This window comes from Melanotaenia boesemani, chromosome 1 (genome assembly GCF_017639745.1).
Source record: "Melanotaenia boesemani isolate fMelBoe1 chromosome 1, fMelBoe1.pri, whole genome shotgun sequence".
Taxonomy (NCBI): Eukaryota; Metazoa; Chordata; class Actinopteri; order Atheriniformes; family Melanotaeniidae; genus Melanotaenia; species Melanotaenia boesemani.
Genome location: NC_055682.1, coordinates 10831218 through 10855339, shown reverse-complemented (window position 1 = coordinate 10855339; position 24122 = coordinate 10831218). Strand labels below are relative to the sequence as shown.

The window sequence follows — 24122 nt, the reverse complement described above, 5'->3', positions numbered from 1 at the left end:
TATATGTAGGTTAGTGTGCGCTGATTAATAAACTGTAATATGAGTCGGTGGCCAGCAGGGGTCGCTGCAGCCATTCATCGACACCATCACTTCCGGGCTGGGACGTCAGTGGCTCTAACAACACGGAATATGGCGGCCAGCTCAGATCGGAACCCCCCTCCTTTTCCCGCAACAGAGGATCCAGAACCCGGCTTACCTGACATGGCAGATGGGGATAGCGACGAGGGAGAAGATATTTTCGTTAGTAACGTACGTTTCCAGCTCTGTCGCAGCTAATTTATTTAATTTGGTCTGAATTTTGTGGGCAAGTCAGAGCCTGGAAGTTAGCCCCTTTATCTGATCTGCAGTCATGACATCCGAAATAGCTCAGAACCTCTGACTCATTATCAATAAATGTCTGGTTTTCTCTAAAAAAACCAACGCTTGCTTTAGAAGCTTGTGTGAAGTTAGTTTTTAGCGCACATTTGTAGCATTTTTGACGAGTTACTTGTAAGTTTTCGTATTGTTTTGAGCTTGGTGGTCCTTCTTTTTGATTAATTGATCATTTTGAGGCCCTCTTGCTTTACTGTCCAATTAAACATGCTCTACTATTACTTTTTAACCTAGAAACGTTTCGGTGCTTTTTTATTCATGTCTGGGTCACGTGACTCCACCCAGCTTCTTTCTTATTCCCGGTTATCTTGGTCTTGGCTTGTCTTCGGTGTGCCTCTTATTAAACTTGTGTCTGCAGAGTGCCCCGGTTTCTGTTAGCCGAGGAGTTTCTCAGCCAGAGCGAGTCAGTGAAGAGCCTGCAGATCTGTTCAGCGAAGAGGCGACCAGCGCCTCATCTGCCAAGTCCAACGGGGTTCAATCTGATGATGACAATGATCTGTTTGCAGGTTAGTACATTTCTTTGAGTTCTTTGAAATTAGCCCTGATGTGTATAATTTCACATCACAGGCAGGGTGCTTTAAGGATGGTTTGTTTGAAGTTTAGCTCATGCTACATTAATCTACTCCATGTAGTTTTAGTTCTTTCAATTCCAAGTTCTGGCATAACAGAGAAAAGCAAACAGCTGGTCATCAAGTCTTGAAGTGAATTAAACATAACCTGGGCTGAACAACAACACATGACATGTTACACTTTGTCATTATTTGATAAACAAACCCTAAATTAAATTACTGAAACACTGAATGGAAAACTCTGTACTGCCTTACTGTTTCCATAGGAAGTAAGAGGGTAAGTTGGAGCCAGGTGCTGCTGATTAAATACACTTCATTAACTGATTATCAAAAAGGTTGGGCACCTCTGTTAATGCAATTCTTAAACTTAAGGTGTGTGTCAGCACTATACCAAAGAGAAAAAACATCAGCAAAGATTTTGGAGAAGCTATTTTTGTTACCAGTAATTCTTAAGCTGTTATAAAAGCTATACATAAATTAATATAATGTTTGAAAGAGGAATAAGCCAAAGCCCCTACAACAATGTGGGAGACTGATAATATTGTACAGGAAATGCCAACTTAGTTACTGCTGTTAAAGGTGGTTCTACAAGCTTTTGAAATATGAGGCGTACATAGATTTTCACACCTGTATTATGGCTGTGTTTTTGTAAAATAAATTACAACACTGTATAATTTGTCATGTGGAGTTTGCAATAAACCAGCAACCTGTCCAGTGTCTACCCTGTCTCTCACCTGCTAATTCCTGAGAAAGGCTCCAGCTTCCCTGCGACCCTGAACTGGACTAAGCGGTATAGAAAATGAATGAATGAAAAAGTAAGTTGTTTCTAAAGCCTTAATTTATGACCTGTTAAGGACCAGATTATTTTCTTCCTGTGAAAACCAGGATGCAGGTTCTCCCAGCAAGCATTGCATTGTTACAGAACTAGCAGTATTGTGCATTTTATAATTACAATGTTTTCACTGATGTGTAGATGTGTGAGAAGCACACTCACAGCTGGAAATACTCTGACGTGGCATCTGTATAGACCACACATGTGGAAGGACGGGATGCAAAAACTACACAGTATAAATAGGTGTTTTGTACACAGCACATCAAGAATGGCAAATTGGGCCCCCCACATATCTGTAATGATGACTGGTTTGTGTTGGCATCCATGGAAGTACTTTGATGTGTATTCAGTGTCAACAAACAGATTGTGTCATTTTTAGAAGTAATTATTTATATATATTTCCAGATCAAATTTTATAGGCATTTTTGTCATGTCCGGACATCCAGCATCTTCAGAACATGTGCAGAAAACTTCTAGACTAATGTACATCTGTAAAAATGACATAGTCTTCCTCTTTATAAGATGCCAGTTGGATCAGGATTTGTTTAGGGTTTTATATAATGTTCAAATCATGCATTAAATTCATTTTTAACCTTTGAAACTCCGCTAGGTTTCCAGCGTCCCCAAACACCATTGTTTATATGTCAACAATTTCTTAGGATCAGTAGTGTGTAGCTCTGTCGTGTATATTGTGATCAGTAGTTCACCTTAAGTCAGAGGTATACAAAGTCACTCATTGAGGGCTGCTGTCCAGCAAGTTTTCAATATATCCCTGTTCATACACCTGACTCAAATTAAATTGTTCCCATAGCCTATGAAGTTCTGCACATTTACTCATTGAAAACCTGCAGGATTGTGGCCCTCAAGGACTGGAGCTGGGCACTCCTACATGGGTGATCTACAGAAGTTTTCCAGACATTTATATTTTTCCCACCGAAAAATGTAGTGTTTAAACTGAGACTATACGGTAAATACACAATGAGTGGTCCGTGATAACATTGATGATCACATTTTTGTTTTATATATATAGATAGATAGATAGATAGATAGATAGATAGACAGATAGACAGATGCTTAGCAACATGTATATTAGCAATAAATGTTGCTGAGAGACCTCTATTTTAACCCAGAAATTAAGATGAAGCCTCTCCTGTCAAATGTTTAATTAGATAGCTTAAATTGATGTTATTGTCCAATCAGGAGCAGCCAAAGTTTAACAAGAACAAAAAAAAATGAAAAAAGCAGAAATGATGGTCCTCTATGGCTGAAAAAAAACAAAGGAAGATGTTTTTGACATAAGGTGGTGCCAAAAATGAGCCGAGATGGTTTTTGTGAGGTAGATACATAGTAGCATAAATAAATGTTAATAGCTAAATAAAAAAAATATATAAAAACCAACAATATTATACTTTCAGCATAAATGTTAAAATAACCTCTTAGTATCAAACATTAGACACAAATCTCTGCTTTTGAGCCTGTGACAATAATAACATTAAGTCAAGAAAACTGATTTAGCTTTTAAAGCAATTCAGTTTTGTTTTTGTTTTTGTTTTTTTGTTGAATTAAAACCAAATGTCACATCCAAAACCATACCTTCATTGTTTTGTATCATAGCTGTTGTCGTAATGTGAAAAGGAAAAATGATAAAAAATTATATTATTCCACAAATATTTGCTGACAAGACTGTGCAGCATTCCCCATGCAGTAAATTTTCCATCCATCTATTTTCTGTCTTGAGCTGATTCTACACGCCTGTGAAGTTTCAGTAACTACACGGAAACCAAAGGAAAGCGTAACTGTGAAACACCTAGTTCAAATGCAGTCTTGTGAAATTAACTTGTGCAAAGATTAATCTGTAGTAAATGTTTATTAATCTGTAGTAAATCAAGTCATTTTTACTGAACAAAAATAAAGCTGCAGTGGTTTAATGTAGTAATTGTCATTTAGCTTATGACCCTGTGTTATATGCACTTTCATCTTGTTCTTTTATTCTTCTCTATTTTCTTTTTTTGTCTCCAGAGGCGCAGGCAGATTTAAGCACAGACAAGTCTGGCAGCTCTTCTCAGAAGCAGCTTTCTGGCCCTCGGCCCGCCTCCTCGTTCTCTCAGAGCCCGGCAGCTTTGCAGCCCACCTCCCTCGAACAGGTACAGGCCATGTCTGAGCCTGACAGCTTTGGCAGCCAGATGTTGAAGCTGTTGAAGCTGCTAATTATCTTCAGATTTCAGATTGTATCAGTGTGTTTTCTTTATTACAGTTGGAGGAGGAAGAGGCCAAGGATAGTTTTGACGTTGATGTTGCTGTCACTAACCCCGAGAAAGTTGGTCAGTTCAGTTAAACTGTCATACAGCTATCTGCAATCATCCAGATGTTGTCATTTGGAAAGTATTGTAATACACTATAGGATTAATTTAATGGCTATAGTTCATTTTAGCAACTTACACTATTTTAATACTAACTTCAGATGGAAATTTCATTCATTCTTGACTGTAACATTTCTTTAATATTTCTGCTTATTTCAGGAGATGGCATGAATGCATATATGGCCTACAAAGTATCAACCAGGGTCTGTATTTAAGCTTGTCTTGATTCTTAAATGTTTATTTTAACACAACTCTGGTTCTTACATCATCTTCCTGTGTTTTCGTCCAGACTTCCTTGTCCATGTTTAAGTGTAAGACGTTCTCTGTTAGGAGGCGTTTCAGCGACTTCCTGGGTCTTTATGAAAAGCTGTCAGTCAAGCAGTCGCTCCACGGCTGTATCCTTCCACCACCACCTGAGAAGAGTGTCGTAGGTGGGCAGCCATGTCTTTTTATTTATATTTATGCTTGTCTTTTTTTTTTTTTTTGTTATTTATTATTATTTGTTTTCCCTTTATGACTTCTGTTTGAACCAACAGGAATGACCAAGGTGAAGGTGGGAATGGACGACCCATCGTCAGTGGAGTTTGTCGAAAGAAGAAGAGCAGCTCTGGAGAGGTAGCCGTGCATGTTTTCATTTTAAACATTACTAATTAACAACTGGATCACTAATATTCATATGTGGGTCATCTTTAAGGTGATGATATGTTTATGCACCATACTAGGCTCAGTCTTGGAGTGCATGTTTATTTGTTAGTTATTGCTCCAACACTTCTTACTCCATAATGATACCACTATGATTTGTGTAGATATCTTCAAAGAGTGGTGGCTCACCCTCTTTTACTGCAAGATCCTGATGTCCGTGAGTTCTTGGAGAGAGAAGATGTGAGTATTTTAAGATTAAAATTTTTTTATTAGCTGATACAAATTCTTAAGGGTCCACAGCAAAGGTCATAACTATTTAAATTTATCTAAATTTATAACTGGATTTGAAATGGCCCATTTAACATTAATTGTACTTAATAACCCCTGAAGTGTATTTTTATTATTTTTTTTATTGCATGAGACGACATATAGTAAATAACCCAAGCACTCACACCAGCACACACTGGAGTGTTTAATTGGTTGTTATATTGTAAAATACTTCGATTTCCCTCATTTGCAGTCAGGCCACAGAGTTTTGTTTTTTTTTTTTTTACTTTTATAAAGCTAATATTAAAAACTGGTGGTCAAAATTTCACAAATGCAAGTTTTTGGAGTGTTTGAAAGTTATATAAGTGAATGACACGTGAAAATCTGAGGTTCCAACTTCTTACTGGGATAAAATGAAGAAAACAAATAAATTTTATTTTCCAGTCATATAAAACATCAAATAAAGAACTGATGGTTATTAACAAAGTACAAAGCAAGAAATAAAATAATTGGCTTACCATCTGTGTGGCAATGAACTTGGAGTTGTTGGAGATAACGTGAAGTGGCAGGACATTAGAAATGTTCTGCAAAGGTATTTTCTGACATTAGGTGTCACCAGGGTGTGTTTTAGTTTCGAGTTAAAAAGTAAACATAAATTAGCTGCATTTTAGTGAAGATTCTTAAAAGCTTTTTATTACAAAGCTAATTTAAAAGCTAACTTTTGTGCTTTGTGTTTATTTTTAGCTGCCCAGAGCTGTAAACACCCAGGCACTGAGTGGAGCTGGTTTCCTCAAAATGATTAACAAGGCATCGGATGCTGTCAACAAGATGACAATCAAGATGAATGAGTCTGACACTGTAAGAGGATTCTGGATGACGTGTTTCACTGTGGTCCAACTGTTTACTTTTACACATCTGTTCTGCTTCTGGGAAATTATTTCTGTCGCATAATTCAAGAAATCCATTGTGGTATAAATTTTTTTAGATCAGCTATGGCACCAGAAAACACGATCAGTAACTTGATGAATGTCCAAATAAAGAAGTCAGGGGAATGTAGACAAAAAGCTTAATTATGATTAAATAATATTGGTCTGATAACTAATGTCAGAATGCATCAAGCTATATAGTTTCAATACAACAATCTTGGATTCATTTTTAGATACAAGTATAATAAATTTGATAGCTATGTTATGTAGTAAAATCACGATATAAATGATGGCAAAACAAACAGTTTCACTGTTTATAATATTATTATTTTTTTTATATATAACTCTCTTTTCAATGTTTGTCTCAGTGGTTTGAGGACAAGTTCCAGGAAGTGGAGAATGAGGAGCAGCATCTGAGGAAGCTTCATGCTGTGGTCGACTCCCTCGTCAATCACAGGAAGGGTGAGTTACATCTCCCTTTCCTGACTTTTGTTTGCAGAGTTTTTCCAATAAAAATGTTTCCTCTCAGGAAAAAAGTCTAGTCCAGCTGCTTCATCTTTTAGGATGAAACAAGCAATCTGAAGAAGTTTTGTGTTTCCTCTTCAAACACCAGAGTTGTGTGGGAACACGGCCATATTTGCCAAAAGTATGGCCATGCTGGGAAACTCTGAGGACAACACAGCCCTGTCGCGTGCCCTGTCGCAACTGGCAGAGGTGGAGGACAAGATGGAGCAGCTGCATCAGGAGCAGGCAGCTAGTGACTTCTACATCTTTGCAGAGCTGCTTAGTGACTACATTCGCCTGCTGGGTGCTGTGCGGGTAAGCTGATGGTCGTCTTAATTTTGCAAGTAAATCAACACTTGTACCCCTTGGTGACTTTTGTGGCAAAAAATGCCCATCCACAAAAAACACCTATAAAATTGTCATACATCAAATGTTTTTACTGCTTGGAATTGCTGCATTAGTCACTCACAAGATCAGACAACTGATAAGTGCACATATGAATCTGACCCAACAATTTTACTGCATTCTGTTCTCCATTTGCTCGGGTGTAGTATTCAGGTGTTGATACTATTTTAACCAATTTGAAATGGATGTCCACAGGGGTGTTTTGACCAGCGCATGCGAGCATGGCAAAGATGGCAGGAGGCTCAAAGCACACTCCAGAAGAAGAGAGAGGTCGAGGCCAAGCTGCTGTGGGCTAACAAACCCGACAAACTGCAGCAGGCCAAAGAAGAGATCACTGAGGTAACAGACTCTGACCACAGGATTACTGCAGCTCAAAGGTCAAAATGACACCAGCAGAGGCAGTAGAGTATTTTTATTTTATATCACATAAAATCTAAATTTAAATAAAAACCCCTACAACAAATTATGTTTGGTCATGTTTAGTTTTCAGTTAGTCCAGTGTAGCGGTAACCTGGAACCTTTTTTCATTTCCTTACATCTGCTTTCAGTTTAGATGCATTTGTGTTTATTTACTGTTAGCGTCACTGGCAGGTGACTGTCCAACATGTAGAATTAGCAGCTGACATATTTTCTGCTTTAAAAGAACAGTAAGAGTAACATTTTTAAATTAAAATATGTTGGAAAATGTTAAGCCTCAATACATCTTTGTGTCTTCCCCTGCTGTTTGTCCTTAGTGGGAGGCGAGGGTTACTCAGTTTGAGAGAGACTTTGACAGGATTGGGATGACTGTACGCAAAGAGGTTCTTCGATTTGAGGTACGTAGCCTGCAGTGCCACAGGTTAATGGCATACTTTTTATAGGGACTGTGTTTTTCACCTTTTTTCAGCGCTTGCAGCATAAGAACTTTATTGTGAGATCAGGATCACTGGAACAGACATGAAAAAACATGTTCAAGTAGTCTTGTGGGTAATTACATATTCTTTTCAGTATATGTAACTGTTCTTGTGGAGGACGGAAGCTCTGAGCATGAAGATAAGTATTCCAGTCAAAGGTTTAATTTAAATACAGGGTATTATTCATTCATACTTTTGGTGTGGTATATAATTCAGCAGCATTTGGTTGTATTACCTTGAATTTTGCAAAGACATTGATGTTTCTCCCTGACATTAGTGGCTTTTAGTGAAATATCTTAACAAATTGGACCGCATAGCTACATATTTAAAGATATTTAATTTTTGCAAATCCTCTGTGGAACACATTTTACAAGGACTGTGATGAAGGCCACAAGCTGAAAGTTCTTTATACTGCAGTTCTTGCAGCTGTTGAAATCTTCAGGGTAATAATCTACTAGAAGAAGACGGCACAGACAGCTCAGCTGCTTTAAATAACTCTAAATAATAACTTTAAATAAGAATAAAAGGCTGATAACTGCTTGTAGTTGAAACATGTTTGCCCTGTCCACAATAAATGTGATGATTTGGCTCAGTGATTCCTGGTATGCCATAGGTTTTGTACTCAAGAAAAATACTCTTCTTCATGCACTGTGAAAGAAGGTGGTGTTTCCACAATCTGGCACTCACATTGCTTAAGAGTTCGAAACATGGCAACACTTTTATCTTTGCAGAAAGAAAAGGCTAAGGACTTCAAGAGCCAAATAATCAAATATTTGGAGGCGATGTTGCAGTCTCAGCAGCGGGTAATCCTTGAACTATATCAAATATCATACTCAAAGTTTTTTCATTTATAATTTTTATTATTTTTCACATTATTAACTTATTTTATCATCAGAACATGTTCTAACTGAGCATTTGTCTCTCATGCCATGATTTTATTCCAGCTTATAAAGTTTTGGGAAGCATTCCTACCTGAGGCGAAGGCAATAGCTTAAAGCAGGAAGCGGGAGATTGTCCTTTTTTTTAAGAACCCAACTGCCTTTTTGAACACTTTACCTCTTTACCAGGAGCTGAGAGGATGATTTTGAAACACACAAGAAACTTCCATCCATTTTTCTTTTACTTTTTAATTACAGTATATTCTTTTATCTTGTACAAAACTTTGATATAATAAGCTACCATATTTACACAACATGTCTTTAACGTAATTCTTTGTTTTTGTTCTCGATGTAAAGATGGTATAAAGCAAAGTTCCAGCTGAGATTAACCTGTGAAACTCACTGTCTTGTCAGTGGACTATGTATTTGTTTCTTTATTAAACCAGTAAATTCTAGTGTTAATATCGAGGTACTGCCATATTTAACATTGTCTATAGTTTACATGAGATGCCATTCCACTCTAACAGATGTTAATGTCTAGTTGTCATAAGGTTTTGATGCACTAAGTGAGATGGCAACAGATGGAAAAGACTGTTTTGTTTGTTTTTACTGAAACACCATTATTGATGACTGAGGTAATATATCAAAAGTATTAACACATTAAGTATCGCACAGTACAGTTTGGATAGTAAAAATCATTACTGTACAGATTTAAAAAGGTTACAGACTTCTCAAAAGTTTTTACAAAATGATGAAACAATTGTAAAGTTACAGTAAGTGCAAGCTGATAATGCAATCTTTGTTGGTATTTTCTATGATTGTATATTTACCGGAGCTTTTGTATTACATAAACCTGTATACTACACTTTTATGTGTGTATACTACACGTTTATGTATTCATCCGTTCCTTCCACAGTTACTTTTATTTTGTGTCAGATACTGAGGCCCAAAGCGAGCTAAATGAAAACTACTGAGAGATTGTTTACAACCTGCATGAAGTAAAGGATTCTTGACAAGCACATGTGTGCATTCCTTTAAACGAAATCATAGAAATCCTGTTGTTTTGATTTGATCCTGTTTTGATTTTTTTTTTTTTTTTTGATAAATTGGTTCAACATTGAAATGTCAACAGAAGTTCAAATGATATGATCCCTTGTTTTCAAAATAAATTGTAGTTATTCTGTCATGTCATATTTACGTAAGAATGTGCTTTATTTTTGTAACCACTTTGCATTAGCTGATACATTTTCCTGTAAATGTTATACAGATTAATGCACAAAATAAATGATTGATTACATTTTGGGCACTGCTTTTGAGTCTTTTAGAATTAGCCTATTTTAATTTGTTTTTAATACATCTGTTGGTCTTATTGATAGGACTTTTGTTTATTGAAACAACTAATGATAACCCTAACTCTAAACTTGGGAAACAAAACAAAAAAACAGGAGACCCTCTGGTTGCAGTTATTTTGTGTTTTCAAACCTTCTTAAGGCCAAATCAGTTTAAATAGTGCTGTTGTTGGAATTTCACCTTAAATTTGGTGCTTTCCTCGTACCATAGATGGGCTTTATAATTCTTCTGTCGTGTGATAATCCACATATAAACAGCCTCAAGAAAACTGAAGACAGCAATACTGATTTTGAAATATCTGTATTTCACTAAAGTAGATTGATCATAGTTCAAAATCCTTTGCATAGGGGGTGCTGGCTAAACACAAGCAGAACAGAAGTTCAGTTCATTTTAGTTGAATTGAATTGAACTTTATTGAACCCTTGTGCAGGTACCCTAAGGGAATTAGATTTCCAGAAGCAGAGTACAACCCATTTACATAAGAGAAACAAAAGTGATGAAATTAAAAGATTTGAAGACTAAAAACATTGTATACATACACACACATATGTATAAAAACTATAAATGGCCATTAATATACAACTGTAAAAACTTAGCAATTAACTGCACATAGTAAAGCACAATATATGTAGAAAGAAATTATAGTTACTAGCACTAGTTTAATGTCATCGAAATATCAAAATTGCTAAAGGGGGGAAAAAACTTTAAAACGTACAAATTCATAAGATCATGAGAAGTGTCAGAACAGGTCAGAGGTGTTGAAGCCATTCTCAAATACATGATAAAAGATAGAGACAGAAATTTAAAAAAAAATTGAGGCTTTGTGTGTGTGTGTGTGTGTGTGTGTGTGTGTGTGTGTGTGTGTGTGTGTGTGTGTGTGTGTTTATATTGACCTTAATTGCTGTTTTCTAGTTGGACCACGCAGTATTATTTTGACACATATTAATTCTAACTTTGAAGCTGCAAACTGATATATTTGTGGTTGTACAATGTCAGAGTAGATAATCCTAACATCATTATAACACCTTGAGGGTTAATTAGCCAGTATCAGTGACCTGGAAGTGTGCCTCGTGAAGCGGGCGGTGCCGTTTTTCTACATCCGGTGTGTTCGAACCTTTCACGAGCAGCGGAGGCAGACGAAGAATGGAGAGACCCGCTAACGGCCGTTAGCTTGAAACATCAGTAACAAGTAGAGCGCAGCAAAAAATTCTTATGAAGCTCGGGGCACTCGTCTACTTTTGACGTGAGGAATACACAAGCTGCGCTCTAATGGTCTGAACTTGCCACATTGAAGGTGAGTCAGTTCTGTTTGTCTTCGGTCAACTAGCACAGCAGCATTTGGTGGAAGGTTTTTGGCTGTTAGCTAATATTTTCGTTGCTAACGGAGCTAATTTCCTTGTTGCGCTCAGTCCAGCTGTCACCCAGCCATCAGTTGGTGCTCGGCGTCAATATTAAACAAAGACAATGGTTGCTCTTGTTGTTGCCCTTTAGACTACTAGGTTGCATCTGCCAAACAAGGGAATATTTGTGTTGCGGTTTTCATAGAATATATATATATTTAGCAGACCAGTTGGCTAAGTAATGTTTTGCTAACCTTATCTGTATTGCTGGTTATTCATGTTTCGTGTTGGAAATCTGGTAATTTGACTTGGTTAATGGTTAATTCATTTACTAATCGACGTGACCACCACTTTAAGATAGACTGCCAAGGCTGGCTTTGTCCATGAAACGTTGGCACACAGCTGCCAACTCGCCTCCTTGTTTTGATTCAACTGCAGGCCTGCTTACAAATTTATCAGTCATCTTTATATGAACCTCAGCTAACCTATACCTAACACTTCTCCTTTACAGAAACTTATTCCCACTGATGTGTTTATTTACAGGAAACAGTTTTCCACAGACTGGATAGCAGATTTTGGATTCGTGATTTAGGACGTGGTAGAAGTTTGATATTGCCAGATGCAAATGTTAAAAGTAAAGTTGCAATGAGCTCTCTCTCTCTCTTTCTCTCCCCCTTTCTTTCTATGCTAGTGGATAGACTTTAATAGTTATTGTTTATTTTTCTTGATCATTTGCATGAATTTAAATAACTGAAACAGTGTGTATTGGACATAAGTTACCCACCCCAGAAATGTAGTTACCATATTTTCTATTTAGTAATACAGTAGTTATGATAAAATAGAATTCATACTCAAGCGCATTGTTTACAGTCTTCTACTTTGGAAACTCCATAATTAATTTATGTGTGCTAGATAAATTTAAAAAATGTTCACTTATTAGTTTATTTTTGCCACCATATCTTTACTAAAGCTGCATTTTGCTTAATTAGGGTATAGGTTGTTTCAGAAAGGTGGACTATATTTATGCTCATACAGTAATTGCAAATTCTGAAAAACTGATATTTTGGTGGGAAGAGATAATTGTCAAGGATGCAGGTGCACACAAAGAGAATGTGATACTTAGTGTAGAAAATGTTTGATAAATAAATGTATGAAAAAAAGAAGTATAATCTAAATTCCCACCAACTATAGTTCACAAGAGAAGACGGGCAGCTGGTACTTGGCACAGCCACAGTAGGAGCCTGCACTGTTGGCAGGCCCCCCTCACAGGCTGATCTTTCCACTGAAGGTTAATCACTGCACTCAGAGACATTATGTTTTTATAATAATAATAATGATAAGATGTCAACAGATGAGTCATTTCAATAAATGCTAATCACCTCGCCACACCTCAAAGTATTTTGACCAGCAGATATGTAGACCAGGGGTACCCAAGTCTGGTCCTCTAAATCTGCTATCCTGCAACTTTTAGATGCATTCCTTCTCCAAAACACCAGAATCCAATGGCTGTATTCCCTTATCCACATGTCATTCAACTCTGCAGAGGCCTGGTAACGAGCCATTTATTTTAATCACTTGTGTTAGAGAAGGGATGCACCAGGATAGTAGCTCTTGAGGACTGGACTTGGCCCAAGATGCAGACTCAAGGTTTTTGGAGTTTTTCCCATTGTCATCTTACTGTGTTTCTGAAGGATGATTAATAGTTATTACCTTTTTTTTTTCTTTTTTTTTTTTTATACATTTATTTAATCAGGAAGTCCCATTGAGATTAGAAATCTATTTACATGGGACACCTGGCCAAGGTAGCAGCTTTACAAAAGACAGCTGTATTTTCTCAAGAGAAACAACAAGCATGGCAAAGTGCATTCTTTAAAATATTTAAATAATTATGGATAGGTACTTGACATTGCAATTACACCAATTAGCTATAAACATTTTTTTGTTAAAAGTATCAAACATTTGCACATGTTTTTATGCTGCAGACACTTCTGTAAATGTCTTTTATTTTTATATTCTCCACATTTCTCCTTGGTATTAAACTAGCACTATGAAACCAATGCTCTCAGAATACTATTTATGCAAATTGACAAATTTATAGAATAAAAGATGGTGGGGATTGTTATAAAACCCTAAATTAATGGATTGATCTTGTTTTTGTTTAGACCAAGCATGTGTCAGCTATATGGTACTATAACAGTGTGCACAAGATCAACCATTGGGCTTTGGTTTCATAAATCTATATCCTCCTTAATTAATTGTCTGCCTTCTTTTTTCTGTGTACTATGAAAATGTTAGGTATATGCACACAGTATATTTAAAGAACTTGTTGAATACATCACTAAGGAAAGGATCAATAAAAGAAATCTATTGAGCTGATAAAAATCCTTTTATATCTTTTGGTAGTTCATATAGTTTTATAGGGTGCCAAAAGGTGTGTATCATGAAACACCCTCATTTATCAGGAGGCATAGCACCTCTGCAGGAATACAGGTTGGGGAATCCCCATCTTTTATCTCTCCATTCCGTTTGTTTAGCCAGTGGAAGTTCAAGGTAATTTTTTCCTCCCCTTCACAGGAACATTGCAGTGCTTTTCTTGACTTTTGGTCTTCATTTGATCATTTTATTGATTAGGTGGACTAAAGAATTTTTTTACAGAACTCAGTACCTGATATTTTGAAATTACACTGCCCCCCCTCCCCCATCCAGAGCTGCATTTAGTTTTTGCCCAACTAAAGAAAAAAGTCTCATTTAGCACGTCAAAAATGTTTTCATGCTCCTAACATGCACTCAAACTAGGCAAGAAAAAATTTTAACAATGGAAAAACATGATCATTAAGTTATTGTACCACTATGTTTACTACTCTGTGGTAATCCTCATATTGGACATGTCTGAACATGTTTAAAATGCAGAGCAGCTGTGCTCCTGCAATACTGCTGATAAAATGAATGATACTTGCATGAACAAGCAAATACCAGTAGTAGAATCAACTTTGAATAAACCTAAATTTAAAGCTCTTTTAGGGCTAGGGCATTTTATAATGATCTCTGCATGGATAATACAGCTGCAATTGATTTGTGGGCTGTAAAGTGAACAGCCGTGACTGTGATATAATCTGTGGTAATGTATCTAGTTTAAACTGGTTGACAGGAGCTTGAGTTGTGAGTTTGTGCATGAATAGGATAAGCACTTCTTCAATCAAGAAAAAACACTGAGAGCTGAGCTAATCTAAACACTTGTGCACCCTCTGTAAAAATGGCCCACAAATCATTATTTGCACAATGGAAACTGTTACAGCTCACCACTGGTCTCTTCTACAAACCTGTTTTTATAGTTGTGTTGTTCTGTTCGTGGTTTTATGTAATAGCAACAGTGCACAGTTGCCCTTGAGAGCAAACTAGTTGTCTTTGATGCTGAGATCTGCGCAGGCAATACTGAGCATGAGTCATCCAGAAACCCACACACAGTACTTTAGCTGCAGTCTTTCCATGCACAGAAATTACAGAATTGTCAGGAGAACAGTAGTGACTGGGTTTTATTTATTTATTTGCTTATTTGTTTATCCATTCCCTGAAACAATAAAAGTTGTCTTAAATGTTCAGTAGATAATTTGGACAGTTTGCACAAGCAAAGTCTGCCCAATTTTTGTCAACATTCATTTTCCTTTAGAAGGCTAACTTGCTGAAGATTATAAACAAAATAGGATATCCCCATAAATTTTCTGTTGATAGACCTTTATATTTCATAATGATTTGATAGCACACAAAACTACCTTTGTGTTCAGTAGTCAAAGGGATGTAAGTTAAGGGATCAGACTAATGTCAGTCAAGTTAAGCTTGTCCTTTCAAGCCGTCATGACTTTATATAATTGTTTACATAATATTCTCCAATGGCATTGTCTGCCAGGCTATTGCTGTGGGTGGTAAGATGCCTTCATGATCACAAACTATGACTTAAGTTTTGTGTTGATGCTCAAACTAGTTGCTGTGTTTTCTGTGACCACTGTGATCTGATTGCCATCTTCTAAGCCCAGAAGTGTTTTTACTTTGAACCGCCCCTACTCCTGTTTAGCACTGTGTAGTCATTTTAAAGAATTGTGTGGCTTACTACCAGTGAACTATGTTTAGATCGGTAACTCACTTTTTTCATATTCATTTCTTTACGCATAAACAACAGTGAAAGAAGAAACATGTTATCTATATAAGATCCTGGTTTCACAATTTAATTTAATCTTTTTTGCATTTAGTTTTTAGTCATCAATACATGTTGCATTTAAAATGTAAGGGACAAAGATTGTAAATGCATGTCATCTTTATATTTGCATTGTTTGGCAAAGAGCTAATTATGCCAATAATTTTATTACTTTTAGTGTTCCCGTTTTGTGATTGGTGCTGTTGTGGTTGCAAATACTTTTAAAGGAATTTTGCAGCTTTTGGTAAAGGGGGGTCTTTTGAAAACTTCAGCCTACCAGTTTCCTTTTCCTCAGCAAAGTATGTTAAATGGGAATATTATTAAATTCACATAAAGAAGCAACTGTGTGAGTGCTATACTTGTTTGTCCTATGTGCTCATGTCAATGGATAATTTATGCCTTCCCTATCGTATTCTTTATTACAGGTCTTCATCTTTCTGTGACAAATGTTGAGGCCCAACAACTGTTAATGGTGACATGGTGAGGTCGGGGAGGAGTATCTACTAGTTTCCCCAGATTCTAGCCAATGAGAGTAATTGTGCCATCCAGGTGTTGCCAGTGACCAGGGCTGTGGCTGTGGTGGGCCCAGCCCAGGAGGCCTTCTTGTTTATCACTGCTGGCTCCCGCTGACTTGTGCTGTACATACCATGGATCAACAAAGAGACAAATATGGCGAGCGGCCAGCAAGAAGCACCAAAGTTTCCCAGGGAAGTCGAAGTGGACACTCGTCCCGGCCATCTGGCTCCTCAAGCTCATCAGGTGTCCTTATGGTGGGGCCTAATTTTCGTGTGGGGAAGAAGATTGGTTGTGGAAACTTTGGTGAATTGAAGCTTGGTAAGTTGAATTTGAATCTTGTAATAATTAATGTTCCAAAGTTTGAAGTTTAAGATTAAGTTAATTGATATAGAAGAAAATAACACATGTATGTTGTACAGTGTTAAGTGGTGCCGTATTTTAAGAAAGCGATCTAAAATATGTCCTTACTCTACTGTCTTCCTTCAGGTAAGAATCTCTACACAAATGAGTATGTTGCTATTAAACTGGTAAGTGCTCACTTTATCTCTACGACTGACTCCCTTGGTTTTTTTTTTTTTGTTTTTTTTTTAAATATATTTTACTCATTTTTAAAGCACTTTCTTATTACATAGGATTGGTGCAGGCTTTAATCAGGATCAACAATTCCAAAGTAAAAAAAAAAAACAAAACAAAAACACATTGCTTAACTATATACAGTATAAAATAGATTGTTACTTTATATAACTTTTCTTTTTTTATTAAAAAGGTAACAATAACAACAAACAAATTATCCATAGGGTCACATGATTTCTATTAATATGGCTCAAAATCATGCGGGTATGAGATTTGCACTTGTTCAGATTGTACTGGTGAGTTCAGGTAGTTGTATGTGGCTGTTCTGGTTTTGGAGACTTGTGTATAGATGCTCAGCCAGCTCAGCTCAGTGTCTAGGCCTGTCACAATATGCAATAAGTCAGTTAATTACAAGGTAAGAAATAATGAGCGTGATGAGTTTGTCGGCCGCGATAATTTTCATTAGTTTTTCTTTTTTCTTTCCTTTTTTTTTTTCCTACTTTACCATAGACTGTGTATGACAGTAGGTTTGACTATGTAGTATCTTGAATGAACGCTCTTGTTTCTTGCGGAGTGTTCTCTCTCGTGTCATACCTGACAGCAGCAAGTTGCAGCACGAGACTGTGGTGAACCATTTAACCTGTGCGAGCCGGTATGCCACATTTGTTTTACAGGACTGCCAACTCTCACACATTGGCCAAGAGACTCATGCATTTGAGTCTCTTGAGTCTCTCAAGTTAAAGTTTATTGATCTTTGAAAGGGTTTACTTGCATTGTTATGGCATTGTAATATATTAATTGAAAATGGTCTCAAAATGACAACATTATCGCTTTGCGCAATATTATCGCGATAATTTCTGGGAAAATTAATCGCACAGCAAAATTTGTTATCATGACAGGTTTATCAATGTGTCCTTCCTTTTGTTGGTGGTTTTGTTGACAGTATCAAAATAAGCAAGCTCACCAAACTAGTTTTCTACTACTTCTCTCTTATATTTTAAGCTTAATGAGCTTAAAAAATAAAACATTCGACTCAACTGAGCAGAAATTGTAGGAACTGCAAAATGAGAAATGTGACATTGATTTATCTCAAAGTTATTACAAAGTATGATGTATTTGTTTATCTGCACTGATTTAACATGACAACTAAATTTTAATTAAACTTTATTCCCTCATCACTGATTTTTGTTGCATTCATTGTGCAGGAACCTGTGAAGTCAAGGGCACCACAGCTGCATTTGGAGTACCGGTTCTACAAAACTCTGGGAAATACAGGTGAGATTAGACTTGTTTTTCTATTCCCTTTGGTGTTTATATGTGACTTTTATGATAATGATTTTACTGTTTTGGAAGATTGTCCCAAAGATTGCATCATTTCCACAACAAGTCATTACTCAACTCGGGTTACGTGTTGATATTGAGCTGGATCAGCAGCTTATTTTAAGCCCTAGAATGTGGTTTACTGTAATCCATGAATGCCTACATTTATATGAAGTGTTTAAAATAATAACCTCTCTATAAAAATTTGTTTAGTGATGATTTGGTATTAAAAATTGAAAAGAAATATCTTTTTAACCTACAAAACATATACATGTTATTTGATCTCCTGACTGAAAAAAAAAGGTTCATATAGTCCATTTTTAACAAAAAGTATTCAGTATTGACCCCTTTCCTGGTTAACTTTCCCCTTTCCTCTGTGATTTTGGCTGCATGACATACAACTCAGTCCTCTGTGCATGATGCTTTAACTATCTATCGTGCTACTTAAATTGACAGAGCAGTTGGCCTACATATTTTAATGGCAATTGTCTGGCCTTTTGGCTTCATTGTAGAAAGTTGTTTTAGAAAGAGGAACACTGGTCATGAGAAAACATAAGTAATGATGCATTATGATGTTGGGAAAAAAATTACAGAATTGAAAAGGCACAAACTACAATCCAGGGTAAATTTAACATAAACTTCCTCATCTGCAGTAGACCTAAATATAAATATGCCTAAAATGTATTAAGTTTGTTAAAGCTAAGTGATTTTCTATATTGTTCAGTTAGTGTGTTGAAGCAAGGTTTTTTATCAACAGGACTTAATTTTTGTTTTTAAATACTGAACTGTTCTTAAATGACTGTGTGACAGCAGAAAAAGCAATATTTATTCAAATGGTAATAAAAACTTTCATATAGGGCTGCTCGATTATGGGAAAAATGATGATCATGATTATTTTGATTGAAACTGAGATCTCGATTATTTAACACAATTAGAGAAAGAGAGTGATGGGGAGGTGTCAGTGTGACATTAGAAGCCTTGTCTGTGGTAAGGCAGACTAGTTTTTTTTCTACTAGGTCCCACATAGCTTTTGTTTGTCCCAGACCAGCAGCTATGTTCTGCCCGGTGTGATCTGGAAAAAATGAGTCTGGAGACATTTCATTTTCACGTTGAAATCCGCGTCAATAAAATGTAGCGCGACATTTATATACGGCTCTATGGTGCAGCTTGACCACAGGTCCGTAGCGGTGGTGAGACATTGTACTGTAGCCACGTGTTTCACAACACCCTCACCACACTCATCATACAGGACAGGGAGAGACATTCGACTAAAGTGGTGTTGAGATGGAAGTGATGTCGTTTGTCCAAAATGTAGATGAGGTTCTTAAATCCCGGGTTGTTCACTGTGTTAATTGAGAAAAAAGTTATGTTTGTTTTTAACGTTTGTCTCTGTGTCTCTGGAAGCTGGTGGATCTATGTGAACGAGCGCAACATTTCACATGCACGAATGTTGCCTGTCGCTTGGCTGGAGGGGGGCAGCAATTTTCGCCTCATTGCACAATTTCCATAGAAAATTATGTAGAAGAAGCGACATCGCCTCCCGTGTGTCTAGCCCTTAACTGGCGAGGTGTTTGCAACTAGCGCTGAATAAAACTAAAGCAGTTGGAGCTGTGGGGGGAATCTGCACCAGAGCGCTGCAATGGTAGCTGTGCTCGATTTGCAACTCAAAACGGCACAAGAGGAAACTGCGAAGGACAAAAGTAATCGGGTCATTTAATTTTTATGATTGTTGAAAACTCAGATCGTAATTGTGATTAAAATTCGATTAATCGCCCAGCCCTACTTTCATATTTTTCTTTGAGAAGCTTTCAAGATGAGCCATGTAGTCAGCAACTAATGAAGATAACCAGTCATTGAAAGTGTTGATGGTACCATAGACAGATTGTCTAGCTATCTCAGCAGTATAGAAATATTGACAACTGTTAGGTACGCTGGGTGTAAAAACTCTTTACTATGGATTTCATGTCATACCTATACAACCATAGCCTGGTTGTTACGTTTGGAGAATTTCCATCTACAGTGTTGATCGCTAACTTTCTGGTTATCATTAGATGTGTGTTACCTGCTGGTAGCATTCAGTGTGGGTTAATTCCTTCAGTTTGGCTGTTGCTCACACATTATCAAAACAGAATGGACAACTTATTTGATTTTACTTAAAGCTTGTGGCTCAGGATCAGATACGCAGTCCTTGATTGTAGGAACAGACCCTCCTTTCACCTAAAGCCTGGTCACAAACCCCTCGTTGTACCTGCCCTTATTCATCCAGCAGTGTTCGGTAAAGTGCCAGTCACAAATACAAACGATGATGTAAATTTGTGGCTAGCTCCCAAAAACAAACTCCATCCATTACTGTCTTTACTGTTGTTTCATTTGGGAATTTGAACAAATTTAGCTTTCCCTCACAGCTGAAGAAGCATTTCTTGTGTGACATGTTGACACTGAAAGCGTTGCCGTGATCACTGCGGTGTATTCCGCCTTACACTGAGCAGTGGAGGTGGGTGTGCCTTTCTTCTCATGAATGTGCACAACCTTGAAAGATGACCAACAAGAAGATGACTGACTGAGAATGCTAAAAACAATGGAACACAGAAATAACTATTTTAGTAGTTATTTGTTCCTGTCATGGTAAAATTTGGTAATTAAAAACAATCATATTGAAGTTTCACATTGAAATGCGTTTAAACTAGAGCTGTTGGTGAGTTTAGAGCATATTTTGGCTGGTAATTTATCAACTAATGGCATCTTTACAAAGCAGTGGTGTCAGTGTTAGGTTTTTGGATAGCATCAGCTACAGTTTCGCATGGAAAATAAGCAGTTTTATTGTGGTATATGATTCTTGATGAGCTTTTTGAAGCTCTGTGTGCGCATATGATAACCCTACTGGGAGTATAACGGCTATTGTTTTGCAAAGGCAAAGACTGGAAAAGGCCAACTGTGCGGAAACTCATTAAATATTTAGAGAGTGGGTCTGCCTCTTTAGTACTAACCTACCTCTGTCCTCTCCTCCAGATGGGATAACGTGACCTCATTTCTTCTTGGCTGTGTGCTGGGCCACATTACTCGCAGCCAATGTGGTTTTCAGTCTGCGAGTGACTGAGTCTTTATGAATTCATGTAGTTTGACTCAGATGCTCAGTCAGGTGTTGTTTTCTGATGCATAACCAACTGTCACTGGATATTAATGAGGTTGATTTAATTAAGAATTTAAAAAAACAAAAAATTTCCTTACAGTTCTTGTGTTTATTCTTTCATACACTAAAAGTTGGAATGCTGATCTGGTTTCACAAGATGGTAAGATTGTATTTTTTTTTGCCAAAGGAAGGGGGGTTTAGATGAGGTTTTTCTTTTCTTTTAGGGTGGATGGACACTTTTGAGCTGTTAAAAGTAATTTCAAGCAGGTCTCTTCGTGAAACACAACACCAACCATTGCGTCTCCAAAGTAGTAAACATCTTAGAATGCAGTTTGGTTTGAGTGAAAAAATGAAAATGAAAGGAACCTGAGAATAGTGTTTTTGGGAAGTTTAAGAAATTAAAGAGGCCCACTATATTTTCAGTCCAGCTCAGTTAAAGGAAAATTATTTCAAGAATGAAAACAATTACCTAATTCTTCCTTTCTACTTTAATTCTCTAAAACATTTGTTTTACCAGAAGAGTTGCTATGTAGTTAAAAAATCTTATCTTCACAGTATACAGTGAAACAATCTCATCATGTTGCCAGCTGTTTCAAATTTTCTTTATTTTGCCACAATTTCACATTTACAGCACAATATACACAATTTTGTTAGAATAAAAGCCAAATGCTGGTCCTGCAGTTCTGAACCTCAGAATGAAAATGATGAGCCAAATGGCACAGATGTCAAATGTTCCCATCAATGAGCAGATTGTCATCAGTGCAAGTTAAGGGGAAAGTTGCCATGCAGTTATTGAATCAAGCTTGATGTCCCACAGGAATGGGCTGTACTCCACAATGGGCATAAAATATTCTGTAGTCACTGAAGACCTAGCATGAGTTGCCTGCTGTCTTAAATGTACATCAGTAGTATAAAATATGAATGTAACCAACCCAAGTTAAAAAATTAAGTCACTGCTGAAGTCCCAAAAATTGCAGTCTTAATATATTTTTTTTATTTTATTTTGTTTTTATTTCGTTTAAAAAATTCTAATAAACAAAACAAAACACAAATAAAATAAAGCATTAAGGCACATACAAAAAAAAAAACAAAAAAAAAACTGTAGAATCTGCAATAATGACCCTATAGGCTTTCAATCTATGGATAAGGTTAGTCTTACCCAAAATCACATAGATGGGTCCTTCCATCTATAACACATATCATATCCAGTTATTAGAAACATTAATGTTATTGACAAAAGGTCAGTTTAAATAATCTCATCTTTATTCCAGTCTTAATTATAGTAATGATTTATGTTTGAGCATGGTTGTCATTAAGTAAATTGTGGTCGCTGCTAGACTATAACAAACAATAAAACATGGTTCGCTGTGGGACAGTGGCTAACTTGTAATTGACTAGTCATGACCCTGTGGTCATGCTTGGTTGCCACAGTTCAGACTGTTAAATGGTCCTCACTTAAATAGCACAGGTTTAAGCTTTGCTAGTTTCTGCAAAGTGCTTCCTCATGTGTTCACACACATTCATGCAGTACATGTGTTTTCTCTGCTATACACACAAACATACACATGGGGACATTAGAGACAGTGTGGGGTTTACTGGGGTGAAGGTGGATGGTTGTACTACCTAAATTATGGCTGCTCTTGTAACAGTTTCAAAGCAGCAAAGTGGGAATGGAAAAATGCTGAATTAGTGTTGAATGGTATCATGACATCGGTTTCCTAAATGGCTAAATGAGTAATTTTTTAGAGTCTGTCTACATCTCCTTCTTTATTCGTTAATGTACATGCTAGACAGATGACCAATCTCACTCATGCTGATGAATACGGCTGCCCTGGTACACAAAAAAGTATCATTAAACATCAACTAGCATAGAAGTGAACAAAGTAACAGGACTACATGTTTAAAACAAAAAAGCACATTTGACAGTTAGCAGCAAGCTTGGAAGCTTGTTGTCTACATATTTTGTTACTTAATCATTGTTCTGAGTTTAAGAAAACTGGATTGAAATAAAGTGGTACCTACAAAGTTGGTCGCTTCCATAAAAGTTTAACTCTGTAACACACAGTCTATTTTGCTGCATGCTATCATGGTCGTTTGCTAGTGATAACCTTGAAGAGTTGTGTCTAAATTTATCTATTTATCCACGTATTTACAGCACATCTCCAATCTGAAACATTTTTATGCCTCCCACAGTCGGGTTTTAAGGCATGCGTTCCTGTGGTACAATTAGCAACCCACAGAACTACATAATGGTGCTCAGAAACACAGGATGAAGCACAGTATGACTCCTACATTCCCATATGCTAGCTAACAGCATATATGCCTCTTTTTATGCTGCAATTTCCTTCCCATTACCCAGCTGGCAAGTCATGTCTTTAACATGTTTAGAATTAAAATAATAATAATAATTATTAAAGAAAACTGACAAGTTACACTAAGTTAGGATCAAAATTTATATTAGACTTTAAGGCAATCTAACTAAAAACCGATAAACATAATAGGTTTTTCATCAAGCTCAATTTTTTTATCTACTCATTTTTGATAATTCATTCTTTGTGTAACACAAAACAGAAACCTAGAAAAGAACCAGTGGCTGCTTGTCCAACATTTCTTCCCTATGTGTTCTATGATGATGGTAATGATGATAATGATATTTTACTTTTGTGTTTGCAAATTGTTTCGCTTACCACAAGCAACTCATTGTTTTATTACAGATTGTGTAAACCGTTTATATGTTTAAAAAAACAAAACAAACAATTGTCTGCTCAGAAGTGTCTAACAATAACACTAGTGAATATCTCAATATGTGTCATTTACATATAGTGTATATTAAGAAAGATTTTAGCATTTACACAGTTACACACACACGTCACAAAGTAAGAAACTAAACGTACTAAATCAGTTTAAAAGTTTTTTTAATGTCCAAATCTGTGGATGTTCTGTATTAAAGTTTCAGCAACTGGGCCAAGTTTGAAAAGCAATCAAAGCAACTCATGTTTTAAAACTTAAATGCAATTTTACATTTCCAAAGATTGGGAACAGCCTAAGTAGTCGGA

The 24122-nt window shown here is 36.6% G+C and overlaps 2 protein-coding genes across 5 annotated transcripts in view; both read left to right on the top strand.

Moving 5' to 3' along the window:
- Positions 1 to 101: 101 nt before the first annotated feature.
- Positions 102 to 9945, top strand: LOC121643687 (sorting nexin-1-like). The gene is made up of 15 exons (XM_041991243.1): positions 102 to 249; positions 731 to 878; positions 3793 to 3917; positions 4028 to 4094; positions 4293 to 4336; positions 4423 to 4564; positions 4670 to 4748; positions 4940 to 5015; positions 5787 to 5900; positions 6337 to 6430; positions 6582 to 6787; positions 7073 to 7216; positions 7612 to 7692; positions 8502 to 8573; positions 8715 to 9945. Exons 1-15 carry the CDS (start codon positions 130 to 132, stop codon positions 8763 to 8765), a joined length of 1563 nt encoding a protein of 520 aa, XP_041847177.1. The 5' UTR covers positions 102 to 129; the 3' UTR covers positions 8766 to 9945.
- A 1144-nt stretch (positions 9946 to 11089) lies between these two features.
- Positions 11090 to 24122, top strand: part of csnk1g1 (casein kinase 1, gamma 1) — a 28295-nt gene continuing 15262 nt past the window's right edge. For all 4 annotated transcript variants that reach the window (XM_041968286.1, XM_041968221.1, XM_041968136.1 and 1 more), the window contains exons 1-4: positions 11090 to 11292; positions 15953 to 16361; positions 16530 to 16570; positions 17822 to 17891. In XM_041968286.1, the coding sequence (XP_041824220.1) occupies positions 16175 to 16361; positions 16530 to 16570; positions 17822 to 17891 (298 nt within the window). In that variant the 5' untranslated portion in view covers positions 11090 to 11292; positions 15953 to 16174. The remainder of the gene's footprint in view (positions 11293 to 15952; positions 16362 to 16529; positions 16571 to 17821; positions 17892 to 24122) is intronic.

Excerpts from the sequence above, each read along its gene's own strand:
- LOC121643687 (XM_041991243.1), top strand. The coding sequence starts at position 130 with ATGGCGGCCAGCTCAGATCGGAACCCCCCTCCTTTTCCCGCAACAGAG. Across the intron at positions 4,337-4,422 it reads CCTACAAAGTATCAACCAGG|ACTTCCTTGTCCATGTTTAA; the intron begins GTCTGTATTTAA and ends GTTTTCGTCCAG. Across the intron at positions 8,574-8,714 it reads TGTTGCAGTCTCAGCAGCGG|CTTATAAAGTTTTGGGAAGC; the intron begins GTAATCCTTGAA and ends ATTTTATTCCAG.